This window comes from Hippocampus bargibanti, linkage group LG18 (genome assembly GCF_051943395.1).
Source record: "Hippocampus bargibanti isolate YZ-2025 linkage group LG18, ASM5194339v1, whole genome shotgun sequence".
NCBI classification, from domain to species: Eukaryota; Metazoa; Chordata; class Actinopteri; order Syngnathiformes; family Syngnathidae; genus Hippocampus; species Hippocampus bargibanti.
In genome coordinates, this window is record NC_142751.1 from 4,139,793 (window position 1) to 4,156,536 (window position 16,744).

Below are 16,744 nucleotides of genomic sequence, written 5' to 3' on the forward strand. Positions count from 1 at the left end.
TTGACACAAGATGTGCGATTTGTACTCAAGTTTCATGTAGAAAAATATTATTTCAACACTGAATAGAAAACCGACTGATAAATATCGCAGGAGGTCACGCAAAATGTTTCTGAGCCTTTTCACAGATTGGACGAGTCCATTTCCAACCTCCCCTGAAGCAACCTACAGAATGTTTGTTTCTGAATTGAGAACATCCTTATCGGCATCGCCGAGGTCAAAAGGGCGTCGCCTTGAAACAAAGCCGACTTTTCCTATTCCACATGCCGTGGTTGCCGCCGCCGGCCGGCGTGGGCCGGGCCACGGCGGAGAACGGCATGGCGTTGATGGAAACGCCGGGGCTTTCCTTCCTCAAGGAGGACAAATGGCTGTCGTTAATCAGCCGAAGACTTCCAGGTAACGCAGGGCGGGGAAGGTCTTCCCCAGGTCGCTGCGAAAAGCAACACAAAGGCCAGGTTGACGGACAGGAGGCGGCTCGGGAAGGACGGCGGGCGCAGGATGGAGGACGGAGCCCACCTGAGGGCGGCCACGTGGATGTGGTAGCAGCGGCTCAAGGACAGATGGTGAAGATGCGGCAGCTCGGAAAGCACCGGGAGGCAGTCGGCCATCAGCTGGGTGCTGTCGCTGCAAACGACAAAATCCGCCTGGTGTACTCTCCGGCGCCATCTTGAGGTAAACACGATCAACCCACTGAACCTACCTCAAGTCAAGTGTTTGAATATTAGGACATCTTGTCACCAAGACCTTCACATCTACAAAGAAAACAAGAGAAACATTCTATATTTTTCATCATCATATCGGTTTCACTTTCATTAAAAAAAATTAAATCAATGAATGACTAACATCAAAATAATAAGCAACCCCTTGTTAGACAAGACCCAATTTTTATTCAACTCCAAGATTGACTCGTCCTTAAAAGATGTGAAGATCTGACCATCTAGCGCGAGGGCGTCTCTGTAGCCGCTGAGGTTGAGGTGCGTCACGTTGGCGCTGACATGATGGACCACGCTCTTCACGTGACTGTTACTGAACCGGCACCAGGAGATGTTCAACTGTTCGATTCTGTCGCGAAAAGACAACCAAAGGAAATGAAGATGAAAGTGCCTGCCGGTCGTGGTGGAAAAGGAAGCTTCATGAAGCACCTTGGATTTCTTTGTATGCCTCTACATGGCATCCTTAACTCATTCACTTGCAGATGATGTGCCAAAATGTGTTCACTCCAGTGCCAGGGTTTTTGTCATTTTCACTCAAATTCCAGGACCCACAGAATATTGACTTTTCGGACTACAAACATTCAACGCAGCGTAAGAAACCTTCGACTCTCTTCTTTCATCAGAAAAAAAGTTAATTGCTAAACAATATGGGTCTGGAGTTATCTGAGCTTGAAATGGGGGTGGATGTAGAAAATACAATACATCCATATTGATTTATATAGCGCTTTAACAGCTGAAGCTGGAACAAAGCGAAAATAACATGGAAAAGGGAAATGCTGCCCCCTTGTGGAATTGCCAGAGGTCTGGCCAGCGCTTAATCAGCACCCCAGCAAGAAAAACCAAAACCCTAACAAATTTGAGTATGGCGCTCTGTCATATTTTCAATTCCTGAATAAATTCAGGAATGGCAGTGAACGGGTTAATTTAAAGATGCATTTTTTTTCTTTTAACCAAAAGCGCCACCTCGCTGAGTTTAAGAAAGCGCTTCATGAAGCTTCATTTATCACAAAGCTTCATTGAACATTTCACTCGTGGTTGAACCTGAAGCAGGATTGCAGCATGCCGGCGAGAGGATCAGCAGCAAAGTCGGAGCAGCCGCTCAGGTTGAGCTGCCGCAGATACGGATTCTGGCCTAGACCCCTGCAAGACAAATTCAAGCCTCAACACGCGAATACTCCCGCTTCATAAAGACAAATCCGCATCAGTGTTAGCAACGCTTGTTTTAGCGTATTTGTCGATTCACAATTATCAAAAAATGGTTATTAGCTGTAGCAAGCAGCGATCTGAGCAGCGAGGCGAGAACGTCACCTGATGATGCTATCAGAGAGTTGAAGGCCTTCCAAACTAAGACATTGGAGAAGATGACAGTGACCGATGATCCTCTCCAGGGCGGGCGTGCTGATGATAGCGCTGGAAAGGTCCATTTCCGTAATCTGCAGTGCGCTAAGAGGACAAAAACCTAATTGACTTTTTGTACTTTGATCAGTTTAAAAGTTCCCAACTGATTTCCGGCCATTTTGGTTAACTCCTACAGACGATCCGAATGAACGAGTGAACTCACCACATGCCCGTTAACTGCAGGTCGTCGATGAAAGAGCGAGGGCATCGTAGCCTGCGCACCCCGGCCTTCAACACCTGCTGCAGCGCCGGACCCATCTGGGTCACCCCCTCCAGGTCCACGCTATGCCACAGTGACTCGTCAAAGCTGAAAGCGAGACCATCAAGTGAAGACATCCTCAAACCGGCCACTCAGGTTTGAGAAATTTGAAAATACAGTAAAGTCTCGTTATATCGATATTCAAGGGAGTCCGAAAAAATATCGATATAACCGGGACTATCGATATATCCGACCCTGTTTGCATGTAATTTTCTCTGTGCGTGCATAGAAATAGTATCGATATAACCGGGACTATCGATATATCCGATATCGATATAACGAGACTTTACTGTATCGTTCTCAGCTAACTCATTCACCGCCATTCACAAATGTATTCGGGAATGGAAAATATGACAGAAAAAGTGATCCTGTCACTGTAAAGTTACCTTGAGAGTTTTGAAAGGCGATTATAAATGAAATGTATTATTATTATTATTATATAAATCAAATTTGCATTATATTTTGTACATTTGCCCTCATTTCAAGCTCATAAGTCCGGACCCATAAATTCATTGTATTATTATTATTTAGGAATTGCTGACGCGAATGGCTGCCGCTGCTCACACGCACAAAAAAAAAATCCCTTGACTGTAAAGTGTCCTTGAGAGTTTTGAAAGGCGCTTAGAAATTAAATGTATTATTCTAAAAGAAGAGAGTCTAAGATTTCTTATGCTGTATTGAATGTTTATGTAGTCCTAAAACTCAATATTCTCTGGGTCTTGCAATTCGCGTGACAATGACAAAAACCCTGGCACTGGAGTGGACACATTTTTGCACATCGTCTGCCAATGAATGACTTGAAAAAACTTACGCCAAACGATGCCATCGCCTACAAGTGACGGATGTCTTGAGGAGGTCCCGCAAGGGAAGGAAGAAGAGGATCCTGAGAATCAGCTCGTCGGGAAGGTAGTCCCATGCAAGCCCTGAGGGACACCATCAACACATGGAGCAATAAGGTACCACACAGACGATTAGCGCCCGGGTCTGCTAATGTTATTTTAGTTCAGGAAAACGACCAAATAACTCAAAATAAGACTAGTTAACAAAATAAAATAGAAACTAAATGTTTCACCAAACTATTATTCTCAACCTAAAAAAAAATGTAACTCATTCACTGCCATTTCCAAATTTATTCAGGAATTGAAACTATGATGTAGAGCGCCATTCCCAACTTTGTTCGGGTTTTGGTTTTTCTTGATAGCGTGTCGATAAAGCGCTGGTCAGACCTCTGGCAATTCCACAAGAGGGCAGCATTTCCCCTTTTTCAATATTAGTGCTTTGTTCCAGCTTCAGCTGTTGTTAAAGCGCTATATAAATCAATAGCGATGTATTGTATTTTGTACAGCCGCCCCCATTTCAAGATCATCTAACTCAATTGACCGATATCATTTTGGAATTAACTCTTTTTTTTTCTGATGACAGAAGAGAATCTAAGGTATCTTATGCTGCATTGAATGTTTATGTAGTCCTAAAATTCAAATTCTGTGGGTCCTGGAATTCGAGTGACAATGACAAAAACCCAGGCACCGGAGTGGACACATTTTTGCACATTAGCTCACTGGAAAAGTAGGTCTCGATCAGGGGGTGTCGTTACTGTCACAAACACACTAAAACGAAGCATTGGAAACCAACGAACTGTTTTGCAAATGGCCCACTTGAATTGTTTCTTCTTTGGTCGGTTCTTACCGAGTACAGCTTCTTTACTCCTCCTCGATCGTCTGGAAATGACAAAGGGCTTCCCGTCGTTCTCTTTGCCCTTCCAGCCCGAATGTTGGCGTTTAGGCCCGGGCGACCACTGCTGGATGAGCTCCGTTGGGGTGCATTCCGTGTCCAGGCCCTCGTCGCTCAGCGAGTATTCTTGCCACTTGCGCTTGGAGCCCCTCGTGGAGTCTTGCGCATCCAAGCTAAGCAAACCCCCCAGAGGCAGGCTGCAAGGGTGGGAGACAAACGAACACGCACGTTGCTTTGGATCGAGGATGACAAAGTGTCGTTCGAGAGCCGCGAACAATATTCCACCCCCCCCCCACCCCCCACTTTGCAAGATCCATTCGCCCGCCATATTGGCACAACATTTTGACCGCGCAAAGTCAGAACGAGTCGTTTTAATGACTGCAACGCATGTACGCGCGACTTTGAGAAAAGTCACCGTAAAAACAACTCTCCTTGCAAAGTTTTCCCCGAATAGAAAGTTAAAGAAACTCCGGAGAAAGGGTAAATGGAGCAGAAGACCGCGCGACGACGAAGCGCGGTGGGCTTGACGCAAAAGAGTCAATGTAGTTTGTTTTGCATTTCAGCAATTTTAAAAAGGGGGACCTCGTACAAGATACACTTTTAGTCTTGCACGATTTGAACCTCGAAATGTGTTTAGCACTAAATTCATCGTCATTCACGAACTTTCTTGCCTTGCACGGGGATGGAATGCCCCAAAACTTAAGTCAAGCATGAATAAATGGAATAATATGATAAATATAACATTACCTGTCTCTTTGCATCGCCTCTGCTTTAGGGTGGGGTAAAGTGCACAAAAAAACAGCATGCAACGGGAAATCGCAACGACTTGACGTGCTGCAGCCCTTAAGTCCGACGCGTTTAAACTCACCGCCAGCTGCAGGGCGCTCAGCGACGTGACGTCAATATCCCGCGCCAAACTCCGTCCGGTTTCATTCAGGTTAGTCCGCGCATGCGCTCTTTTCAAGTTTTTCCTTATTTTGGCAGCTCAGTACACGAATTCATATAATTAATATAATAATACATTTAAGTCATAAGCGCCTTTCAAAAATCTCAAGGACACTTTAGTCACAGTACAAGTTTTTCTGCGAGTGAGCAGCGGCAGCCAGACACGTGTCGACTGAACCCGAAAGTAACATATTTGAGAGTACAGCAATGTAATTTGCATTTGATTCATAACACATATCATTTCTTGGAACTAATGTTAGGGGGGAAAAGTGTCATTTATCTTGCACTCAGATGTATTCATCAATGCAGTGTTATTTTAAAAAGATGTATTTAAATGGATGTCCACCAAATTCTAAATGCCAATTTTAAGTAGAACCCGTGTTTTGTGAAAACTTCACATTTTAATCACCTCTCGCGACCAAACAGGACGGATAACTATTACGACACCTTTCAGAATGTAATATTTTATTTACATAAACAAATGAAATTCAAATATGGACAAAACAAATGTGTTCCAAATATAAATTTTCTTCCGATATAGACATGATTTTATTTAATCAAAAATACAATATGTAGGAATTGGAATAGGCGAAGTACTATAAACGTCAACTTGCGTTGCCGAATGTACAGTTGATGTAAACACAATTGACTTCAAGTGGTACTTAAGACTTGAGCTTGGCCCTGTTGTGCAAAAAGCCTTTATGCCAGTCGGGGTATTCTGAACGGGGACTGACGCGGGCCAGGAGGGTGTTGTTAATGTCGCTCTCATTATTGTGGGCGGCCCAAAATGGACATTTTCATTCATATTCCTGTGTTGGAATTCCAATTTTAACAACCTCAAATCTACTTGGAGGATTCAGGGACAAGATGTTTGAGTGCCCCTCCCACCAGGTGGAGGCTTCCAGTGATGAGGACGTGGATCTCGGCGGCGTCGTGCAGCCAGGCGGCCTTGGCCATCACGCCGGCTTTCGAGGGCATGGCGTTTTTGGAAGGGTCCGCCAGCGCCGCGGCCCGTCCTTGCGTGATCCATTGGAGGGCGCTGAGGATGCAGGGGAACACCGAGGTGGTGGCTTTCTCCTCTGGGACCAACGGCAGCAGGCTGTCCTCGATGAGGAGCGGCGTCCTGCCGGCGTTCGCCGCGCTCTGGAGCAGGCGCCAGCTTCGCTCGTTCTCCAAGCAGCGAGTCAGCATGTGCTTCACTGATACGTTGAAGTTCTGCTGGTCTGGGAAGCAAAATGGGAGGACGGACTTGAAAGGGAAACGTTGGCGGATCTTCAGCAAGGTGAAAGTACGACACAACATCAATCGCGCGCATGCACAAACACACACATACGCATCCACGTTTGTACGCAATATGATGGTGCCCATCTCACCTGCGTTACCCAACGGGGTGGTTTCGGTGATGTTTGGACAAAACAAGGCAAAGTCAAAATGGCATTGCTAAAACAGAACAATAAAAAGAGAAATGTAAACCACGTAATACACAGGTGTCCAATTCAAGGCCCGAGGGCTAAATCTGGCCCGCCATATCATTTTATTCGGCCCGCCAAAGCAAATCAAACTTGGGAAATTCCATGCTCATTTATTGAGCTAGCTAGGTAGCACACGAGCGAGAGATCATGCTAGCTAATGAGCGAGCTAGCAAGCCCTCTTTCTATTCAGATAGCTGGATAATTTCTTACAACACAGGTGTCCAAGTCAAGGCCCGGGGGCCAAATCTGGCCCGCCACATCATTTTATTCGGATGGCGAAAGCGAATCAAATGTGAAATTCCATGTTTGGCAAAGTATGAATCACATTTTTAAATAGTCCCATGGTAGCCACAATAACAGTAATAATTCTTGACTTTAGATTTGAAAACTAGTTATTTATTAACTCATTGACTCCCAGATGATGTGCAAAATGTGTCCACTCTAGTGCCAGGGTTTTTGTCATTGTCACTTGAATTTACTCCACTGTGAGACTAATCAAGTTAAGTTTAATCAATTCACTCAATGAATTCAAATCCTATCTGTTTTAGGTCCCTCTCTACTCCAACACACCTGATTCAAACACGGCGGCCTAAAAACAAAGTGGGAGTGGCTCCAGTCTACGCACCGCAAGAACTTTCAGCATGGCCGCACAGTCTCTCTCCCCCGTGGCATTAAACAGCAGGATTCTTGCGACAGGTCCACTGCAACCCAAGAGTTCAAAGTTCATCTTCCCGCCAGCGTTGACCGGCGAGACGGCCGGTTGGCGCACCTGCTGTTCAATTCGTGGCGGGCTGCCGTTTCCCGGAACCAATTGACGCAGGCCTGCATGCTGCGCATAGTGTGGGCGCCATCCAGGAAATACGTGATGGCGCCGTGTTGGATGGTTTGATTCCGCCCGGGCCACTCCGTCTCTGCCAATCCTGAGACACACAAAGATGTACATACGCAGTTAGGTAATTAACTCATTCACAGCCAGACGATGTGCAAAAATGTGTCCACTCCAGTGCCAGGGTTTTTGTCATTGTCACTTGAATTCCAGAACCCACAGAATATTGACTTTTAGAACTACATAAACATTCAATGTAGCATAAGAAAGCTTAGACTCTCTTCTTTCATCAGGAAAAAAAGTTAATTCCTAAGTTATATGGGTCTGGAGTTATCTGAGCTTGAAATGGGGACCTCTGCACAAAATATAATACGTAGATGGTACTTATTGGTTTATATAGCACAACAGCTGAAGCTAGAACAAAGCGCTAACATGGTAAAAAAAGGGAAATGCTGGCCCTTGTGGAAGGGAAAACATTACCAGAGGTCTTTCTGGGCAAATATAAAATATGTTTTATAATAGTAATAATCCATTTCATTTATAAGCACCTTTCAAAACACTAAGTCACAGGATAAGTTTTTCTGTGGGTGAGCAGCGGCAGCCCAAGTAACTCAAATAGATAGAAAGCTAGCTAGTGAGCTGATGGACGGACGGACAGATAGACAGATAGCTGGCAAGATAGCCAGCTAGACAGAGAGCTAGCTAGATAGAGAGCTAGCTAGATAGCCAGTTAGCTAGATAGCCAGTTAGCTAGATGGCCAGCTAGCTAGATAGCCAGCTAGCCAGCTAGCTAGACAGCTAGTAGCCAGCTAGCTAGATAGCTAGATAGCCAGCTAGACAGAGAGCTAGCTAGATAGCCAGCTAGACAGAGAGCTAGCTAGATAGCCAGCTTGCTAGCCAGCCAGATAGCCAGCTAGCTAGCCAGATAGCTAGCTAGATAGCCAGCTAGACAGATCAGGGTTGAATTGGATTCCTCTCATTAATAATAATAATTTTTCCTTCCTTGCTGCGGGAAACCAGAAATTTTCAACTGCAGAGATTCAATCCTGAAACAACTGATCTTATAATTCAAAGCAGCCATTTTGTTTTTCCTGACTAAATATTGCTTTCAATCAGCTATGATTTTTCATCCACAAATGACTGCTAAATTTTTAGAGGGTAGGGGGGGTGCAGTTGGCTTTTTCACAGGACCCAAAAATGTTCTAAACTGTACCTTTCTTCATGATGGGGGACGGCATGAAAGGAGTCGCTTCAGGTATACTCGAGGTCTCGACACCGGGTGCCGAAAACTTTTCATCTGTTCAAAAAAAAAAGCTTAAAATCTTCTGATTTTTTTTTTTTTTCCAGGTTCCGATTTCTTCCCTTTACCTTGTCGGCATCTCCTTTGCAACCAAGTGTGACTCAGCTGCAGGGCCAGCGAGGCATTGGATTGCTGGTGCTGGCCCGCCAAGCCCAATTTTAAAGGTCCGCAGTTGGCCTGGTAGTCCTCCAAACCCGGACACAGCCACAGAGGACACTGCAACAAAAACAACAACAACAACAACACGGTCAGTCATACAAAATTGACACCGACACCCACGTTGACGCAATTTCAAATGCTGTCGACAAATCAAGAAAGGCGAAAATGCACAAAGGCTCAAGAATGATGAAACGTTCACTTCCTGTTTGCCAAATAGACGCTTGCTTACATTGATTTCTTTGGCCCTTTCCCTCAGCACCTCCATTGCCTCTTCGGGCTGTTTGACTGTGAAAGCGGGAACTCCCGGCTTAAAATAAAAAATGATTCTTTAGTTTTACATTTGACACCAGGATAGCCACAATTGAGCCGTGTGAGTGATGCCAACCCCCACCTTAAAGATGCCCCCTTTTTGCCAGGCAATCTTCTGGATGGTGTCCCCCAGGATCTGCGTGTGATCAATCCCCAGAGACGAGATGCCGCAAACCCACGGTCTCCTTTTTTGAGATGCACCGCCAAGCAAAAAAAAAAAAAAAAAAAAAAAAAACTGGGGTAAGTACGAGCCAACGGCAACCGGTCATGACACTAGATACACATCCAAAACTAGAGCTCGGTATGTCCCAGGGATTCATCTGGGAAATGAAAAAAGGGGGCCAAATTGTGTCCGAAAAGGGGGCCAAATTCCAAAATGGATGGGGCCCGATTGAACTCGATTGCCAAAGTATACTAAACTGATTGAAAGTAACCAAAATATAATCATTGGAGCATGATATTTGGGAATTGCAAATTGCCTTATAATGTTTGTGCAGTCGTAGGCGCCACCGATCCCAACTTCAATCACCGCCAAATCCACCTGAACAAAAGAAGACCCCCCCCCCCCACCCCCTCGTTGGGTAAATAGTGAGGTGAAGGAGCCGTTGACGTTTCCGTGTCGGAATACGACTCTGCTCTTTCAAATTCCAAAGCGCCGCAATCGGAATGCTGACCTTTTCCTGAAGGAAAACGTGGAAGGCCAAAATGGTGAGGAAGCGGAAGTACGCCGGCATTGTGCCATCATGGGCTTCCTACAAAATACAAAAATAAATACAGTGAGACCTCAACTTACAAACACCTTATCTTACAAACTTTTTGTCTTACAAACGTCAAATTTATGAAAATTAAACCTTATAATAAGCACTATTTTCATAATACACACCCACCACGGCTGGCGGAGTGATCTTCGGCGGAAGCACACGACCGAACAGCACCAGATGTTAAGTTACCAACAGTCCTTATGGAAGGTGACTCTCCTTCCATAAGCCATCAACGACCATCAAAAAGGTAAAACATTTACAGCACAGTTTATTTCTTTAATTACAGTCCTCATGTAATGTGCCTCTCTTTCCAAACAGCAATTCCCTTTGACCTCCAACGCCATTCCATCAAGCCATCAATGACCATCACAAATGTAAATAAAGTGACTTTATGATACAATGCAGTGTATTTCTTTCATTACAATAGCACATTTATTATATATAGAATAAGGTATGTTGTGTGTAGTTTTAAGGCTTATTTAGTTGAAAAGTATATTTTATGGAAACCCGGGAACGGATTACTCCCATTTTAATGGTTTCCTATGGGAAACTTATTTTTGAGATACACACTTTTCGCCTTACACACTCTGTCTGGGAACCAATTAAGTTCGTAAATTGAGGTCTCACTGTACATAAATAGATAAACAGATACATAGAAAAATAGACAAATCAACAAATAACTACATAAATAAATGGATAAAATGTGATAGCATATCACATCATTTTAGTCAGAATGGCTCAATTATGTCAATGTGAGCATTTCAGAATTGGACCCAGTGGAGGAATGCAGCGTTTGGCTTGTTCACTTCCAAGCGCTCAATTCCAAATAAATCCGTCACGAGATCATTCTAAGTCACTTCATGCAAGTCATGTGACCAGACTCGGCTGTCACGTGCAGGTCATCTTCGTCCCCATGTCGGGGGGGGGGGCTTTTTTGGACAAGACAACCAAACTTAGTCTTTTGCAAGTTGGAATCATCAAGCAATAATAATAATAATACATGTCATTTATCAGTGCCTTTCAAAACTCTCAAGGTCACATTACAGTCACAGGATAAGTTTTTCTGTGGGTGAGCAGCGGCAGCCACACGCGCCAGCGTTCACTCAATCCGGAATTAACTCAAACAGATAGAAAGCTAGCTAGCTAACAGATACCCAATAGATAGCTAATAGACAGCCAGCTAGACCGTAGATAGCGAATAGCTATCTAGCTAGCTATTCGCAATGGGTAACAACGGCACCACGTGAAATGAAACAAGGTTAACTGTGGCGCGACCCACCTTGGTTTCATCTAGCCGTCCGTAAACCTGCCAGAAATATTTGGTAAAGAGGTCTTTTCCAATCGGCTGTCCGTTGATTCGAATCCTCTCCCTGACTTGCACCAAATGTGGGGAACTACAACCACAGTAAAAAAAACAGTGAAATAAAATAAAAAAAAAACACACTGACAAGCATTCAATTCCACCAAAATCAAAAAGACAGAGAGAAAAAATGCAAATCCGCCAAAATTCGACCAACGGTGTGAACGTATACCTGTAAAATCCTGTTCGGAAGCCGTAGCCTCTCAAAATCTGCTCGGTGAATGCACACGTTGACCCCTGAAACACACAAAAAAATTGTATTTGGCAATTCCTTCTTAACTCATTCACTGCCATTCCCGAATTTATTCGGCAACTGAAAATATGACATAGGGCGCAATTCCCAAATTTATTCGGGTTTTGGTTTTCCTTGCGGGGTGCCGACAAAGCACTGGTCAGACCTCTGGCAGTGTATTTTCCGTTCCACGAGGGGGAAAGCATTTACCTTTTGGCCATGATAGAGCTTTGTTTCAGCTTCAGTTGTTGTTAAAGCACTATATCAATCAACAAGGCTTGTATTTTAACAAAATTAACTCACCTTGCCCTTTGTTCCCGTCACATGAATGATGTTGAGGTGGTCCAGTTCCTTCACCTTTTGAAAAAACAAAACCCAAGATAACGTAATAATTAATGAAGGGGATGACAGCAAACAGCGGTGGGCTTTGTTTTGCAATGATTAAAGGCACCCAATGTGACCTTGGGACTATTTGAGCTTCCCACTTACGGTGAGGCCGGCCCGTTCCAGGAAGGCTCGCATGGCCTGAAGTTGCAGCTCGGGTTGGCTGCGGTCTCGCCGGACTTGCTCCAGTGCGCTGGCGTTTGTTTGGAGTGTGTTAAGGGTACAAACGGCATCCTAAAATACAAAAGCGCAAAGCTTTTTACAAGATGCTGCTACTAGAATGTGTTATGCAATAACACCAACATTGATGATGTAATACAGTTGTAAGTACAGTGTTGCTTTAAAGATGTAAATTGCGCTCTCATCGTTTATTGGTGAGGTATCAAAAAAGACCATTGTTATCAAAACAATGGTCTTTTTTTCCACAATTACATGAAGCATTTTACATATTTCAATTGTTTTACACATGAACCCAAATATACAATAGTCATAATTGGGGAGAGGACCTTGAAAATGATAACTGAATATTAAATGGCAACATTGAGGGGGAAAAAAATCGTAATTTTAGATCCTTTTTAAAACCTCGTTCAGATACGAGACGCTTAGTCGTAATCACGCGGAGGCGCTGGCGACGCCAAATAGCGATTTAACGTTAATTGTGAATTCACAAAGCAGTCTCTCGCATCACCGAGACGGGTTAAAAACTTCGTCTCTTTCGATTTAACTTCGAAATATATAGCACGTGTTGCCTTTGCTTATCACTTGCACTTGGAGGTTTGGCTAAGTCTCAATCATTCCATGTGGCAGTTGCCTGTCGGTTTGAGCCAAAAATTCAGTCCGCGCTTCGGATGACACCGACGCACGAGATTGAGAGCGTCCGGTCGCGAAGATTCGTCGACGGGGTCAAATAAGGCCTATTCTGAGCGTACTCCTGTCAGCCATGATGACAACTGAGGAAAAATAAACTTTGACGCAAGTCAAAAGTTGCGGTTTAAATTTGTCGGAGAAGCTAGCCGGCGGCGACCAAGCGGGCGTCGTGCCGGTGTCGGAGAGGGCTTGTACGTATAAACGCTCACTTGGTAATCCATCCTCGGAATATGAGGAGCAGTCTTCGTGCTGTAGTGTGGAACCGAAAAGCCCGCCAACCTGCACGGCCAGACTCGCTTTCTGAGACTCGCCGCTAACACGGACGGCTTCCACGCGCGAGACAGGCAAACCATTATTGCACGTTGAGCTGTCTAGGGAAGTTGGAGCCAAATATGGTGTTGGGACGTGGCGTCATCGTGACGTTACGGAAGTCGGCGACTGCGCATTGTATATTTATTGTCTCCATCGAGATTTTCGCACCCAAAAAAAATACGCAACACCTTTGAAAACGAATCTCTTTTGTCTTGTTTTGTCTTTGAAATTGCTACGGCTGGTATTTCCACTTTGCTCATGGTTCCTATGTCAACAAAAGGTCGGTTTTCGCAACACCGGAAGTCGCACCGATGTGTTCCAAAGAGCGACTTTTTCGCACTCCGGTCCAGTTGGTGGCGCCGTTGCGCATGACCGCTGCTTGCAAACCGGAAACAAGAAGGATGTGCCGCACACATCGTTCAAACACTGCAACGGACTTGAGAAAACAGTCATGCAGCGAGAGAAAAACAATAACTCCGGCGGGGCTGAAAAGTAAGATTGCACACACAAAACGCGCACAATAAAAATCCTGTTTATGCTTCTGCTGTGCATATTGGTTTGTTTAGCGTGTGCATTGTTAGTTTGATATCAACTGCAATGTGTCTTCTGCAGGCCTGACCGGGAAGCCGCCATTATGTCCAAATACTACGATGGGGTTGAATTCCCCTTCTGTGACGAGTTCTCCAAATATGAGAAACTAGCAAAAATAGGACAAGGGACGTTTGGGTGAGTAATATATGTATCTACACGAGAGAGAGAGAGAGAGAGAGTTCGCCACGTTCGACCTGATTTAGCATGCTAGCTGCTAACGATTTGTAAACAAAACAAGCCCTGGCTAAGGAATATCTATTCGGCCAACTAATAACGATGACTTCTTCTATGAGACTTGATTTAAAAAAAAACAACACGCAACAACGTGTTGCGTTTATTATTATGAAAAACTTTAAATACTCCACACTAGTTTTAATGAGTTTACCCGTGATCAACTCGTCTAATATAACGTGTTTTTTTTTTTTTTTACAGGGAAGTGTTCAAAGCGAAACACAGGCAGACTGGAAAGAAGGTTGCACTGAAGAAAGTTTTAATGGAGAATGAGAAAGAAGGGGTAAAACGTTTTCCTCCGTACTTTTAAAGCTCGCCTGTCTCTTGTTCCCTTACAACAAGGCTACTCAGCGTTAGAATGTCCAAGTAACTAACTTTTAACTGATGAAATTTGCTCTCTGGTTTGCTGTCTCAGTTCCCAATCACTGCCCTGAGAGAGATAAAGATCCTGCAGCTGCTCAAACATGAGAATGTAGTCAATCTAATTGAGATCTGCAGAACTAAAGGTCAGTGTGAAAACGGTCGTTGCTATCTTTTTCAAGGTGTGATGTCAATCAACCGCTCGGCCCTTTTTTTCATCTGACGTTTAATTCAACTTTAAAAAAATTAATAAGAGTATCATGCTTTTTATATGATGTTTGTCTGCAATCATTCTTCCAGCTACCCAGTATAATCGATACAAAGGCAGCATCTACCTGGTGTTTGACTTCTGTGAGCACGACCTGGCCGGGCTGCTTAGTAACACGAATGTGAAGTTTACCCTGGCAGAGATCAAGAAAGTTATGCAAATGTTGCTCAATGGATTATATTACATCCACAGAAACAAGGTAAGACAAATTCACTCTTGGGAAAAAATGTTTGTTGTTAAGCAGAAAGGACCAACAAAGTCAACCTTCCTAATATAAGTAGTACATAATCACTGTGCTGTTTGTTGTCAGATCCTTCACAGAGACATGAAGGCGGCCAACGTGCTCATCACGAGAGATGGCGTCCTGAAACTGGCTGACTTTGGTTTGGCTCGAGCCTTCAGCCTAGCCAAAAACAGCCAAGGGAACCGCTACACTAACAGAGTGGTTACACTGTGGTACAGACCTCCGGAATTGCTGCTTGGTAAGAAAACAACACGAGATACTAATTGGAGGTTTTTCCCTGAATTTTTTTTCCCGGCGATTTTTTTTCTCCACCAATCGCAGGCTGGAATGGGATTGTTTTGAACAGTTTTGCTTTTGTGTGGACAAGGTGAGCGAGACTACGGCCCCCCGATTGATTTGTGGGGGGCAGGCTGCATCATGGCAGAGATGTGGACAAGAAGTCCCATTATGCAAGGGAACACCGAGCAGCACCAGCTCACTCTCATCAGCCAGCTTTGCGGCTCCATCACGCCTGAGGTACGTCTTGGAGTGCAACCCCCTTTTCAGGTCACGCCAAGCTTAACAAATTCGGTAATGGCGGTCCATGTCATGCTTTTCAATTCTGAATAAATTCGGGAGTTTTTTCCCCGTTGTGTATTTTCCCCCCGTTTAACAAAAAGCTTCGTGATGCCTTGCCACTCGCAGAACGCAAAGACGGCATTTTTCAATCAAGGTACCGCAGTTTTTCCATTGATTGTGTTTTCTCTGTGAAGGTTTGGCCAAGCGTGGACAAAAAGTATGAGCTGTACCAGAAAATGGAGTTACCCAAAGGCCAGAAGAGGAAAGTGAAAGATCGCCTGAAAGCTTACGTCAAAGACCCCTATGCTCTGGATCTGATCGACAAGCTACTAGTCCTGGACCCGGCCCAGCGCACGGACAGCGACGACGCGCTCAACCATGACTTTTTCTGGTCCGACCCGATGCCGTCGGACCTGAAGAACATGCTTTCCACCCATAACACCTCCATGTTTGAATATCTGGCCCCTCCCCGGCGGAGAGGTCACATGCCCCAACAGCCTCCCAACCAGAACAGAAACCCTGCCACCACCAGCCAGGCTGAGTTTGATCGAGTGTTTTAGACAAGGATTATTTTTTAAAGTAGAACAAGTTGATGAATGAATTATTTTGAAAAGATTTGAAGTAAAATGACATGTTCCTTGATGGTATCATGTCCAGCTTTGCTGCACAAGATCATCCTTCCTGCTCGTCAAGATGGCTGCCTTGCAGGTCATCGTGACTGCTGGTTAGTCCAGTCCAGAAACCTGCACATGGGACATTTAGGACTTGGTTTACAAGTGAAACGCCTGATCGTGTTCTGCACTCAGAGTGGCCAGGTTTTCTTTCTTTTTTAACATTTTGTCACTCTACGGGATTTTTGGACACGGGGGTGTTTTGAGGGATTCATGTGCGGAAAACCACACCCCACTCATGGGCAACTGTGACACCCACAAAATATATATTTGGACAACAAAGGTTTGCGGCGATAATGGGTTTTGTTCTGTACAGAAATATATATTTTAAATAAAATCAAAACCCTGGAATACATAGATGTTTTGAAATTTCATTTTAAAGTCACAGCAGCCTTTTTTAGATGGTGAACATCCAAATTTAAATTTGTCCGAAGGCTTCAACTGTATAGAATTCCACTAGGTGACAGTATTGCTCTGCAAAAAACTTCCCGCTCGATTGCCTGCAGTCCGATCAGTAATCTTCAAGGGCAGTCACTTGATCTATTTAGTTGCTTTAATGATAGCATAAATGTCAAGTTTGGAATTATTTGGTAGTCAATGAGTAGATTTCTTTTGTGTCATACCTCATTGATTCACCTGGTTGCGTATTAGTTCACATACACTCACATGTATTCATATTTTCGCATTTAAGAAGTATTTTTTTAATCAAAAGCAACTCATAGGTTTTTGTTCGGGCCTTGGCTGTTGAGTTGTGGAGTGTCAAGCTCAAACTCTACTCAAATGATGGATTGCTATT

General features: G+C 44.3%; 3 protein-coding genes across 3 annotated transcripts; 1 reads left to right on the forward strand and 2 right to left on the reverse strand.

Annotated features, from left to right (window-relative positions):
- Position 1: 1 nt before the first annotated feature.
- Positions 2 to 5,005, reverse strand: skp2 (S-phase kinase-associated protein 2, E3 ubiquitin protein ligase). Its single transcript, XM_089020763.1, is given in 11 exon segments — positions 2 to 378; positions 381 to 427; positions 514 to 621; positions 698 to 749; positions 932 to 1,059; positions 1,752 to 1,850; positions 2,019 to 2,153; positions 2,272 to 2,415; positions 3,179 to 3,290; positions 4,054 to 4,295; positions 4,846 to 5,005. Coding segments are annotated over 11 exon segments (1,245 nt in total). The 5' UTR covers positions 4,860 to 5,005; the 3' UTR covers positions 2 to 214.
- Positions 5,006 to 5,564: 559 nt separating this feature from the next.
- On the reverse strand, positions 5,565 to 13,090 carry fpgs (folylpolyglutamate synthase). The gene is made up of 15 exons (XM_089020804.1): positions 12,923 to 13,090; positions 11,952 to 12,080; positions 11,766 to 11,819; positions 11,403 to 11,467; positions 11,150 to 11,264; positions 9,784 to 9,861; positions 9,589 to 9,650; positions 9,192 to 9,294; positions 9,030 to 9,107; positions 8,710 to 8,857; positions 8,555 to 8,638; positions 7,285 to 7,435; positions 7,141 to 7,216; positions 6,417 to 6,483; positions 5,565 to 6,266 (listed from the first exon to the last, which is right to left on the reverse strand). Exons 1-15 carry the CDS (start codon positions 13,064 to 13,066, stop codon positions 5,887 to 5,889), a joined length of 1,734 nt encoding a protein of 577 aa, XP_088876930.1. The 5' UTR covers positions 13,067 to 13,090; the 3' UTR covers positions 5,565 to 5,886.
- Positions 13,091 to 13,214: 124 nt separating this feature from the next.
- cdk9 (cyclin dependent kinase 9) lies at positions 13,215 to 16,301 on the forward strand. The gene is made up of 8 exons (XM_089020805.1): positions 13,215 to 13,517; positions 13,638 to 13,751; positions 14,049 to 14,130; positions 14,263 to 14,353; positions 14,508 to 14,674; positions 14,786 to 14,957; positions 15,087 to 15,235; positions 15,472 to 16,301. Exons 1-8 carry the CDS (start codon positions 13,477 to 13,479, stop codon positions 15,835 to 15,837), a joined length of 1,182 nt encoding a protein of 393 aa, XP_088876931.1. The 5' UTR covers positions 13,215 to 13,476; the 3' UTR covers positions 15,838 to 16,301.
- The last annotated feature ends 443 nt before the right edge of the window (positions 16,302 to 16,744 follow it).

Excerpts from the sequence above, each read along its gene's own strand:
- fpgs (XM_089020804.1), bottom strand. The coding sequence starts at position 13,066 with ATGGTTTGCCTGTCTCGCGCGTGGAAGCCGTCCGTGTTAGCGGCGAGT. Across the intron at positions 9,862-11,149 it reads GACGGCTAGATGAAACCAAG|GAAGCCCATGATGGCACAAT; the intron begins GTGGGTCGCGCC and ends TGTATTTTGTAG. Across the intron at positions 9,108-9,191 it reads AAAAAGGGGGCATCTTTAAG|CCGGGAGTTCCCGCTTTCAC; the intron begins GTGGGGGTTGGC and ends TTTTATTTTAAG.
- cdk9 (XM_089020805.1), top strand. The coding sequence starts at position 13,477 with ATGCAGCGAGAGAAAAACAATAACTCCGGCGGGGCTGAAAA. Across the intron at positions 14,958-15,086 it reads ACCTCCGGAATTGCTGCTTG|GTGAGCGAGACTACGGCCCC; the intron begins GTAAGAAAACAA and ends TGTGTGGACAAG. Across the intron at positions 15,236-15,471 it reads GCGGCTCCATCACGCCTGAG|GTTTGGCCAAGCGTGGACAA; the intron begins GTACGTCTTGGA and ends TTCTCTGTGAAG.